This window comes from Ylistrum balloti, unplaced genomic scaffold (assembly GCF_031769215.1).
Source record: "Ylistrum balloti isolate Yb309-2 unplaced genomic scaffold, AGI_CSIRO_Ybal_v1 Utg370102, whole genome shotgun sequence".
Taxonomy (NCBI): Eukaryota; Metazoa; Mollusca; class Bivalvia; order Pectinida; family Pectinidae; genus Ylistrum; species Ylistrum balloti.
Window position 1 is genome coordinate 424,742 of NW_026782128.1, and position 12,847 is coordinate 437,588.

A 12,847-nucleotide genomic window follows, 5' to 3' on the forward strand; every position below is an offset into this window, starting at 1 on the left:
TCCTATGTGATTTTGGAATCAAGCCAAACCTAGATATAAAATGTACATCAACCTAACTTCTATAAATATAAAAAATGCTCCAGGCTTATTTCAGGTAAAATGTGGTAGATGCACAGGAAACAGAAATGCCATGTATTGAAAGTGTCCATGTCTTCAAACCCTGGACATACAATACTGACACAAATCAAGCTACAACATACATTGTCTGGTGATCTATCGTAACTGTAAATATTGTCTCTGTATCAATGGTGTTTGTTCTGAAAATCCTACATTTTGCAGCATAGAGACAACCAGCATGCATATTTAAGCTGGCAAGGCAATTTTCCTTACATAATGAACACTATTTTCTGCACTAGAAACTAGCCCAGAAAAAAGACACGCTAAGCTCTTATGCAGCATGTTAATTTTTTACCTTTGTGCATTTGTTGTAAGAATCAATATACATCTATACTACATTCTATAATTAATCTGTGTGAATGCCAGTCTTTAGGGTTTATGACCATTATATCAAATCCTCCAAGTGACCCAGACACACTTCTGTATTAGTATATGTACAACCTCATGCTTAACTCATAATCTCACGCTAAAATCAACAATCAAAATTTGTCTAGTGACATGGTATCAACATGCCATTAATTTTGTATGTGTGTGTGTGTGTGTGTTTTTTTTTTGACAAAAAACACACCATGTCAATTCTGTGAAAGTCTATGTAAAAAAAAAAGTGAAAGAATTCCTCCTTGGGATACTAATGCCGATGAAGAGCATAGTACCATATTAATACATAAAACAACGACAAATTGATTCCCCTATCAAAATCCCATTCACAGCCTGACGACAAATTACTACCAAAATACTGTGTTCATTTTCTCCCCAAACGCTACATAACAAGGATCAATAAGATTGGAGAAGCACACAGTCACATCTTCATGCCAAAATCAACTCCCACCTGACTCCATACACAATACGATACACAATGTTGTGTTATAACAGGGATTCTGCTCAAGGCTGCTCCATGTAAAATATGAAACACCAGGGGCCCATTTTAAGAAACATCTTGAAATTATATGTTAATGGAACAAAAATCTGAGAATTTTTAAGGAAGACATTTGAATAATTCTTAGAAAGTGAAAGTTTAATTTGTTAGTTTAAAATTGCTTAGTTTCAAAATAATAAAATATGTGTTGTATATGCATATCTGTGCTGTTTAGCAAGATGGAAAATTTTTACATTACGATTGTAGATACAGGTCTGTAATTGTAATACATATCAAAAGAAATGTAATATGTTGGGTCACGACTTCATTTTCAGTTTCATTACATTTCAGTTAGATCTGGTTCCATTTACGGACAGTATATTTGAAACCACTATTCTAATATAGTAGGTATACCACAGAATTTGGTTGTGACTTTCCCGAGGCTGAAGCTTCTAACGCAATCCTGTCAATAACAGAATATTATGCCTATACACACAGGTTCACACAGGTTCACACAGGTACTTGTAGAGTTATGTGATGCTGCTGAGCTGGCATAATATACATAATTGATATATATATATATACACGTATATAAAATTGTATACACGTTTTTGTTGTTCCGAACTTAACCTGAGGATGTCAAGTTGAATTTTTTTAATAGAAGCAATATATATTCAATTTAAGTTTAACAGCATTTCATTGGTATATCTGGTGGTAAAAATCACATAGCATGGAGTGGAATGACATTATCAACGTTTGATATTTATATCACACCAAACATGATTTTATATTTAAGGATAATGAACATGTGACCAATGTCATGAATTGATAAGCTTACATATACATCTAATATGTACACGCCATAAATATCAGTTTGTTTTTAATGCACCAAACCTTGTACGCATCTGTTTGGAGTTCATACACGACTGTCGCTAATTGAATTTTATATTTACCTGTGTTCCTGTAAATCATCATCAGGCGAATGTCAGTGATCATACACTGACAAGTGACTGCCCTGTACTACTGTACTATATCACATCGTCTAAACGTGAAGTCTTCCTGTAGGCAGATGGCATATACATATATGTCTATAGGGCAAAGCTGTTCATACTTACTTGGGCAAATAGTCTGATGCAGTAAGTCTCATCTAGTTAATACCGAGATAATAACAATTATGAAAAAACAAAAAACAAAAAAAAACAAAAAATAGTTTCAATTCATAAAAAATTTGCCAGCTGAAAATTATGTACTCCCTTTCATCATTAACCTGCTGCAGACAAGATAGCTTTGATCAGTTATCATTAAAAAAATCCTGATTTCCAATTCAAAATAGATTCCCTGAGCGTACAAGACTTTTTCATAGAAGAATGCCCATTATACAATGTTATCAATGTCCTTTTTTCTCCATTTATTTTCTTCTGAATAGAACTGACTGCTTTTTCTGGTGTAATTGTAATAAAAATAGACAGACACTTTTTCTCCAAAAAATTGCTTAAAACATCTGGCAATTATTGCCAAGGATGAGACAGCCAAACAAAAACACTCTCTCAAACCAAAGATAACCTTGATTCTGTGCCAGAACAGGCTTAAAATATCATACTTAACACACAGAAATAGGAAAATATAGTTCATGTACATATAAGGTAAGATTAACACTTTAGAGACAAAATGATTCACAATTAGAAAAAACTAAATCATTGGTGGAAATTATTTAAATGAGGTAGAACATGAAACAGGGCATTACATCAAAATTCTACTCTAATGAAAGTGTTCATTGTAGGATCTATACCAAGTATACAACTACAAATTAAAAAAAAATGCCTTCAAAACTTTAAGTCAATGTTTCCTTAAGATGTTAAACAAATGTGTAAATTGAACCATCAATACAGTGATAAAGTCAGAAGGTATAGGTTACATAAAACTCATAATTTACCTGACTATCCATTCAGGATCCGTACTAAAAATACCTGTCCTACAGAACATTGCTGATACATGAACCATGTTTAATTTGAGGCTTGTGGAAAAAAAACTACACAAAAAAATACAGCATGATAAACTCATGATCAGAGATCCATCCAGGTAAGGTAAGATGAAGACTGTGAAAGTTCACCTAGGACAACTCACAGCGAAAGAAATTTTCTAAAATATTGCATTTTGCGGTATTAAATGGTTTCATAGCTTCTTATATTTTCTTATCTATAATTAGCTAAGAAAGCATGATTAGATTTGAATAAAAAAATCTTCTTTTAAGATGTTTACATTCATCTATGTAATCCTTTCTAAAGAAAAAAATTGAAGTTTATCAAATTTCTTACAGTGATGCTGAATCGGTGAAACTTGGGTTAGATATATGTATATAGAGTGTGTCAAGGTTGTATACAAATACAACCTCCCAACTCATTTCAGAATGTGAGTGCTCTAGATGAAGTCACTATAATGTTTGAACACATAAAGACTAGACTTTGAGTTAAGTGGCAAGAACTAATTGTTAATTCGTAGAAGTTATATCTACCTAAAAAGAATGAACTTTCAAATACACAACGCAAATTTCACTTCCATTTGAGAATTTCTTTTTCGTCTGTTTGACTTATACATAGGTCACTGATAAATGGTAAATAATGATAAATAATCAAAATGACAAATCTTGGTATTTTGAAATAACCAAAAGCTTAAATAAAACTATGGTTTTATATGTTTGTCAATCTTGCATGACACACCTGATTAAAACTGACAATTTTTTTAATGTAATCAGTAATTCTAGGGAATGATAATGTGTATATATACAGAGTAATCAAACCAGATCATGTGTTGACCTATGTTGACTTATCAACATTTATAGGTTGACTGTATCTATATCTAAATAAACAAAAGGTCACCAATCTCGGTGATACAGGAAATTTTCTGTACTGGGATGGGGAAATTTAAAGCTTGTGTGTTATGTACATGCTTTTCCGCTTTTCAAGAAAATTTCAGTCAAAACTTTCTGAGATAAATTCATTGATCAATATTGTTCAGATACTAGGTATGTATATTTAATTTCTAATAAATTATGGAAATCAACACCTTACGTTATCAACAGAAACATCTGTGTACCAGCTACAGGGTACTACCATTGTCTAACACCCATTGTCAGTTTGTAAGAAGTGATAATTACTTTCACTGTCTATATGTAACAGCTGTTTCAATACAACTTTATACAATAGATGTACAACTCACAAATGATCCTGCATAATTACATGTTTGATAGAGCAGGTGATCGTGTACAGGAAAAAGACAAGAGTCATTCATACATGTACAATCTCCATATATTAACGCGTAAAAAAAACTTAAAATTTCCTACACATCATTTTTTTTCCTCATAACCATGGGGGCAAATATGAATCTATTGTTGCAATTACTAGGAAAACAATGAAAAATCTATGAAAATGCAGTATAAAGCAGACTTTCAGACATCAAACAAACATATTTAGTTAATATCTGTGTAAATATAGCACTCAGTGATAAACTTCAGTGGCACATGACTTTACCCTGTTGTCTACTAGCTCTTTTTGAAAATGGACTTTACCCCTGGTAGAAACATAAATACAGGATAATGTGTATGTATTGGAGGGGACATTGAACTTATCATCACTGACTAGACTTTGTGATCATATGACACCCACACAACAGGAACTTTGAAACACTTATGTCATTCGTACATAATTTTCACACAGATTAAATCCATAGGCCATGTTCTGATAGAACTCTTAGTTACACTGGTGTATATACTTGTTCAAAAAAAAAGAGAAAAAGATTAAAACATAATTTTTTCACAATTTTTCAGTCTGAAGAACATGATTTACTTACTGATATATACTTATATATTACTTTTATAAGTCAATCTTTTTTGTCAGAGCCAAGAGCTTGGACTCAATGTAGCACCACGTAAAGGTAATATTGAGGAGGATACTTTAATATCGGTCTTGGCTTTTAAACATGTGGACTGGTCATTGTATGGTGATTCTGCTCCATCCTATTCTAGGTTTGGCTGTAAAATAACATCCACCTGACTGTCGACTACTGATAACGTTATGCCCAACTGAGCTGCATAGTATGTCAACATGATAATTTGGTGGTGAAAGGGCAATGGCATCACAAACTTATTTATTGCAATGGTGATATCAGATATCATGAAAAGAATCGAACCTGCACATCCGCAGAGTTTCGTCCAGGTGACCAGATCATCGAAAAATCTCACCCTTGCAACGGCTCTCCATCCCATAATGCAAATCAATGTTATGTAAATCGCAACAAGATAGGTCAGGATTCCATTCAAGGAGGGGCTCAAAATAGAATATGTGGCTGCTCCAACCGCTGTAAACACAGCTAATGCATAGGGGTTGAACGGCTTCCAACCAAATGCTCTGGCATAGCAAATCTGAGCTACAGCAAACATGAGAATACCTGCCTCAAAATATGTCTCTTTCCAAACAAGGAATATGTCACCAAGGCAGGAGAAAATTAAGCCAATCAGGATCCTTCGTGAGTAGCGGTAGTACTCAGTTAGATTCATACCATGCAGGAAGACAAACAGGATCAGTGAGATGATCGGTAAGATTTTGGCGATGCAGCAGAACACTTTGGAGTAGCTGTATTCCTTTTCCTCTTGACCGAAAAGCACAAAGAAGATGGCCACTGTCTTGAAGAAAGGAACCAACTTTGGGCCAATACTCTTCAGCTACAAAACAACAGAATGTTGCTGATTATATCTATGCGTTTACAGTTTATCATTATCTGTAACACTGTTTGTAATTTTGATGACTTCTGTTGAGTTCTGATAATTACTAAATAATACAATAATAGGGTAAGGGATTTAAAATAAAACTTGTACAACTTTCAGGATGACAACTTTTACATCAAATATGTAGTTAAAATAAGTAATTCGCTCAAGAGTGAACTGCCTTGTTATGGCATTTATGAACATTGTAAATGCCATAAAAATGCTTCTATTTACATCCCCTACATATGTTGTAGTGGCTTGATAATGACTCGATTCAAACTAAATTCTAAAATAATGATTATGTAACACATTTTTCGATTGGATAATTTTCCTGATCTAATCCCCGATATACTCATGAATTCTGACACTAGCCCAAATATGGTGGCTATTTTTCTTGTTGAAGCAGATGTACCATTTCCACATTGGAGAAATTTATTATAATGACATGCTAAAATATTTGATCGAAATGTGAAGTGTAGATTACAATAATGATAATATTTGTGACATATTCCATTTTACTTTTTTTTCTGCTCCAACAAATCTTTCTCCAGTTCATCTCATGTTAAAACCAAAATTCATTATCTAATCTCCAGTGTATGCATAAAAACATAGCTTACTAACCCTTAAATAAATCACACCAACTGCAACCCTGAGGTCAACCATTTTCAAAATTTAATGTTTTCATGACAATTGGTAGATATGCCATCCTTTTATACACTATGTGTGTGTATCTGTACTTTATGGCAGAACATGTTTAGATCAATAGATCTACAGATCTACAGACAACAGATCTGTCAGGTATATATGGTTGGGTGACCATGACCTTTTTTGATAGGATTGGCTAATATTACATCATCTAGGATAGCAGTACAAGAGTACTGTGGTGTAACTGGTATAGAATTTTCTGTGTTCGTTCATGTGTATAGTAATTGGTTGAGTACCATTGTATGAATAAAAGATTAAATAAACCAGAAGTCCGTGATTTGATCTCTAATTAATATTCAAGTACAGTTCCACTCTTTTACAAACCATTATCTTCAGATATTGACAGAAATATTCAATATCTTAATAATCAAGGATAAATGTTTAATATTACAACATGCACTTTAAGAGCTTTAGACAATTGATAAGTATGGTTCACTGATTAATAACAACTTGACTATACTTCTAAACATGCACTTGACTATAGCCCCAAGTTGCCTCTGACCAGAGCACCAATATATGAATTTAACATTTGATAAAGGGATATCTGATGTGAGAACACCAGGCAATGGCAAACGAGGAGACTTTCTAACACTGGACTGGTTTAGAAAGGTTAAGGTTGTAAAATGTAAAATGCTTTTTACATGTAAAATAAAAGCTATTGTCTTTCTAATATAGCAGGAATCCATTTCTCCTAAACTGGGATTCTTAGTTGACATTTAAGAAGCATATTGTTTCACATCTGATGTCTGCTATTTCATGTATTTAAAAAAAGTTTCTTAACAAGTCAATATGCTTAAAGGTAGATGAGTGATATGAGCTAAAAGCAGATGTGAAATTTATCAACAATTAAAATTGAAAAAAATCCCACAAACTGAATACAAAGTAATTAACAGTATTATACACATAATGAATTGGCAATACTTTATTTTTGAAAACCAGTAAGAAATGCAGAATGTCAATTAATGTTATGAAAAATTGCCACCTCGTACAAATCTGTCACAAAAGAATTTCTAACAAAGGCCTGGGACGTAGTCACATGTTAAAACCAACGTCACAATGGCGCAATGCCAATTTAAGATGTTGACTTCTTTTGTCATAAATTATGTAAACAGGGATCGATATGTGTAACGGGCTCTGGTATTAAACACGACAGTTTGTTTGCTGAAATATTCCACCTTCATCCGTTTACGAGGAGAGGGAAATAACATGCCAACAACATAAATGAAAAATGACCTAGAACTACAGTACTTAATGGAACAATGAGTGGGAAGAGAACATGAACAAAATAAACTCATCCCGTTGATAAAAAATGAAAATAATTTTTAATCATCGTACAACCTATAGAATGAAAAACGAAATACAAAATGTTAGCTCATTCACAATATTGTAAAACTAAAATAATACAACGACGCAGATGCAAATAAAGCCTGAGAATGAATACACACTGTTTATGCCACATCTGACTGGTCACATGCTGACATTTCAACACCAGGCAAAATTTCCTGAATAACGGTCAAATTCAACATTAATTCGCATGTAAATCTTACCACCGTCAGGGGCTTTGTCATTCTGATGTCCTGTCGCGCCATTTTTTCCGTATCAGGCATTTTCTTCTCTATTACTCCGATGTGTATTTCTCGATAAATATCCACAATCTGTCCTTCTTCGTCCTTACGCTCTTGTTTACATCAAATTTCTATTTTTAGCTAGACTGTTAACGTCATGATGTGTATTTCGTTTCAATATAACAGCGATATTTTCATTGGTCAATTTTGGAGGTGTGTCATTGTATGAACGAATCGCATCGATTGGAACAAATGCTCATTCAAAACGTCGATTGGTTAGGAAAGTTAATAGCACATCCAGTGAGAAACATTGTTTCTTAGACATTTTGGTAGTAAATTAGAGATGGCGCTGCTATTGAGGAAGTAACTTCATCATCATACTGATACTGTGATGTTTACAGTTAATATAGATTATCATGGCAGGGCTACTTAGGAATTTGATCGGTGGCAAGGAACAAGAACTCTTAGACGCTGCAAAATACGGGAAAGTAGATGTGATTGAGAAATTGGTGTACAAGACTTCAAGAGGTAAACAAGCAACATCGTTTGCCGGAATCAGGTGAGAATCAAGCATTGACAGTTCTCTGAGTTGTGACAGAAGTGCCCATTGTCATCACGTGTATTTTGACACATGTGATTCTTTAGACGTTACCCTTAGGACAGAGTCCATAATATTTTGAGCAATTTAATTTGCATTCGATATTTATTCTTGTGAATTTTTATTTCGTTTCTATTCGTATTTTCCTTTGCATATGTGATATAATCATTTAAATGGATAATGGCTAATATTGTGTGGTGTATATTATAGGAATGTGTTATTTACAAATATAGATCTAGTCTTGATAAGTCAGCAGACAAAAATTGTTTATTATACTCAGCATGGTATGTCATATATAAAGCTGTACATTAACCAGGAAAGTATAACACTGTATTATAAGTCCCTGATATTGTCAAAATTTAATTAAAGGCATTATTCATTAGTCGGTAATGATAATTGTGTATTTATATGGGTATGTACTGTAAATTCTTATTAGATAAAAATAACCCTGTTGCATTTCGATGAATTTGATACAATAGTCTTCTGATGAAAACAGCTCTTTACCAGTCACAATTTGTCTTCCATTGTAGGTTGCTATATACAACATTTATCTGTTAATAAACTTAAATTAGTCCATGTGTGGTAAAAACTTTATAAGCCCACCCATATGTATCACTGTTAAAATAAAAACTTTGTCTGATGCCATTGTCTCCTAATCCCATCCTTGACTTTATGGAAGAATAAGTGTGTTGGCCTTTGGGCTTATTGTTTTACAAATATAGTATACAAAACATTTAGGGGTTTTGATTCCTACATAGGAATTTTTTCCTTGATATAAATTTGGTGCAGTAACAAAAGAAAGTCTTTCCCAAGGCATACTTATCATTCCCTTTTTTACTTCTGTGATACTGTACTTTGTATAACCAGAATGTTTACAAAAAAATCCTGAAGGTTGTAGATGGGGAAAAGTTTGGTCATTCAATGCAGTATTACGAAGTACACATAAGTCTCTTAAAGCTGGGAAAAAGAAATGATGGCACAAGAAACACTTGTATCCAGTTGATGTTATTGGCATGTTTTGAATGAAGTGAATGTGTCAATGATATGTCAGACTGCTGTGTATTTCATTTAGGAATTCATCAAAAGTGGGACATATATATTGCTATACTGAATTCTTTAGTTAGTGGAATTTGTCTCATATTCTGACCCCTCTTTCCTATCCTTGTATTAAAAGCATATGTACCAAGTATTTGTTGGAAAAGTCATAGAAATTATTGCTTCAAGTGTTTTCCAGATTATTAATTTAACCACACTGATATCATCAGTTAATTTGCATTATACAAGGGCTTGTTTTCATGCAATATATCCATAGCTTATGTTTATATAGAAGGAGGTACATGTATCAGCTTTATAATGAATATCATATATTTAAGCCAAAGACTAAAACTATTATTCCATGAAACATTTGAAGGACCAAATTCAGGGAATGCACATTATAGGCATATACACAGCAGTAATGATTGAAATAATCCCTTTAGTTTCAACAGATAGTAAGTAATGATAATACATTATGTGTAAAGTAGATTGCTTCCCTTGTCAACTATTCATAATAATTACCATTAGAAAGCATTTTCATGTAATTATCAAATTTTTGGAATTGAAAAGCATTTTTCTACTAATTGATGATTTAATCATTGTTGAAGTCATTTTATGATGTTGGAAAGTTCTGTTCAGAATCTATATTTTCTTCTTAGAAAACAGTAATTTGTTAGTTTGCCATGACAGGAGGATGTGCCTACTTTGAATTTTTGTAATCTTTTCAGTAATGAATTATTAAGGAAATTAGGATATTCATCTCATCAACATGGAAATTGTAATGTAATCAAAACCTACAGAACCAGGTACAATGTATATTTATCAGCAGATTGGCCTTACTTTGTATTATATACATTTGTTATGAACACTTTGTTTAAGTAGACAACTTCCTGTTTTGTGTGTAGTTAAACTATTTGGGTCTTTATGTATATGTATAATATGGCGTAAGAGCTTATCAATGCTGTACATGTATTAGAGGTCATGATATCAAGTAGTTCTGTGTATACATAGGTGTGTTCTGGTTTGATGAAATTTTTTCTGAAATGTTTTGATTTAGAGGTTGATTTACAGATCGGAACTAGTAATGGGGAAGAAAAGTGTAAATGAAACTATTATACATAAGAACCACTTTCATCTAAAGTTATGAAATTTTTCCTTCCTTCAAACCTTCATACATGGTACATAAATGTAGTTTGTAATAACTAGCTAGTTTATTACATCCTATGATAATTTTAGGTGTATGTACCTTAAAGGTCATGGTCAGGCAAGTGTTGGAAATCAAAGGTCAAATCATGCCAGTTATCTATATCTTCTGATTTGAGCTGAAGTTTTTTCTCAGTTATGTTTCAAAATATTTTTGTCACTTCCAGAGAGTGTGATCTCTAACTGACTCTTGATTTGGAACACTCAAAGGTCAAAGGTCAAATCATCCCAATTCTTCACCTAGACCCATACCATGTATCTTCTGAATTGCTAAACCTTTTCTAAAAAAACTTTCACCGGTATTTTCTTTTTTTGTTGTCCATACAGTGTGTAACATAACAAGCATAGGTCATTTGTACCAAAAAGATCAAAGATGCCCGAAGAAAAAACATTGCAAAATTTTTCTGTGCTTTATCATAACAATTCAACAAGCATTGTTTTAAGGAAAAAAGAATTTCATGTATTACTCTCAAGTTTACAGCTATAAAGGTCAAGGTTAACTTTTTTGTTACTTTGACAGCTTCTTAAGAATAGAATGTTTGTGGTGGTTCACATAACTTTTTATCAACTACAGGCTATAATTTCTGATTGCTGTCTCATTTTGTTGTACGATTTAATGGAATTTGTTGTCTTGATTATGAAAAATTATAACATGACACCTTCAGGTGTATGTGAAAGAAGTGATGGTCTCTGGATGAAGATTCAGTGCAAATAAAAGCATGATGATCCAAATGAAGCACATGGTTTGGTATAGGGGACCCAGTTTTGTTCATAGGGGTCAGGGCTCCCTGAAGGCAGAGAGGCAGAGCCCACTGCCTCTTGGAATTCTGAATTTACAATGAAAGTTCATGGATACAGTTTTTTGTAATGTTTAAACTTTCATGGTTTTACGAAATTCTTGACATAGTTTCATTTTACTTTCTCTCATGGTATCATCTTTTCACGACTTTTGTTTTCATCCTGAAAATAAAATTTTAAAAAAATGGGGCCGTAAAACATCAACTTTACAGTATGTGGCCTGGTTGTATACAGTGAGTCTTTGGCTGTAACATTCCTTGAAGAGTAAGTAAAATACAATAGATCTATTCTATGTCATAAAGTACAGTCGTACATCTATCAAATTGGTGTATTGATGCATTGGGAGCGACCATAACGGAAGTATTGTACCAGAGGAGAACCCATGGGGGGAATAACCGTCAAATTCTGTATAAAGTAATGATACTCTCATAACGGCCTGTTCTGTACTGAGAATCATCATATCTAGGCTGTTATACTCCAATAACGGGACATGTTGTCGGGTCGTAGGAGATAGATCTGTGTTTTTATCACCTGGTTCTGTTTGATATTGATATGAACGATTGCTTCAACCAGAAAGTGACGTATGAGAATTTCTATAGCGGAACTGTTACTGACATTCAATGAAAAATGCATTGTACAGACAAAATAATGGGGACATTTGGAACTGGATTTATAAGATTGGAGAGTTGTTTTTTCAAAAGTAATCTATAAAATGTTTTGTTTACAAAAAAAATGTAGCAATGAATAGACCAGGATTCTCTGCATATCATTTGAATTTCAATGAATTTTCAAGGAACATTTATTAGTGATTAATTTTTGTTGAAATTGAGAGACACTTTATTTATGGATTGATTGGAACAACAGGTTGTTTTACTTATTGTTGTGTACAGTTCCCACATAAAATGTATAGGTATATATTTGTATATGCAAAGATTTAGGTTTGAATGGATTTAAACATTATCATTTTTATCATTACTTTTGGATAAGGACTGGATTGATCTTTCTCAGATTCCATATTTAGACGTATTTCCTTACAGGTCTCCAGTTGGTGACTAACAGAAAATGCAAAATGGGTAACAGGTAGCCATTTTGGATTTTGACAATTTAAGTTTGACATAGTTACTTCATGACGGAAGTTTCTCAGATTTCATATGTAGACAAATCCCTAGTTGTATATGATTAATTTTGTGACTTACAGAAAATATTAAATG

The 12,847-nt window shown here is 33.0% G+C and overlaps 2 protein-coding genes across 2 annotated transcripts in view; one reads left to right on the forward strand and one right to left on the reverse strand.

Moving 5' to 3' along the window:
- Positions 1 to 4,919: 4,919 nt before the first annotated feature.
- On the reverse strand, positions 4,920 to 8,076 carry LOC132550040 (lysoplasmalogenase-like protein TMEM86A). The gene is made up of 2 exons (XM_060214036.1): positions 7,985 to 8,076; positions 4,920 to 5,690 (listed from the first exon to the last, which is right to left on the reverse strand). The coding sequence occupies exons 1-2, from the start codon at positions 8,042 to 8,044 to the stop codon at positions 4,986 to 4,988; spliced, it is 765 nt and encodes a 254-aa protein (XP_060070019.1). The 5' UTR covers positions 8,045 to 8,076; the 3' UTR covers positions 4,920 to 4,985.
- Positions 8,077 to 8,418: 342 nt separating this feature from the next.
- Positions 8,419 to 12,847, forward strand: part of LOC132550045 (uncharacterized) — a 138,049-nt gene continuing 133,620 nt past the window's right edge. The window contains exon 1 of the mRNA XM_060214043.1: positions 8,419 to 8,561. Coding sequence (XP_060070026.1) covers positions 8,419 to 8,561 — 143 coding nt within the window. The remainder of the gene's footprint in view (positions 8,562 to 12,847) is intronic.

Bases quoted from the DNA above. Each gene is read 5' to 3' on its own strand.
- LOC132550040 (XM_060214036.1), bottom strand. From the start codon at position 8,044: ATGCCTGATACGGAAAAAATGGCGCGACAGGACATCAGAATGACAAAG. The intron at 5,691-7,984 runs GTAAGATTTACA...GTTGTTTTGTAG, and splicing joins TGACAAAGCCCCTGACGGTG to CTGAAGAGTATTGGCCCAAA.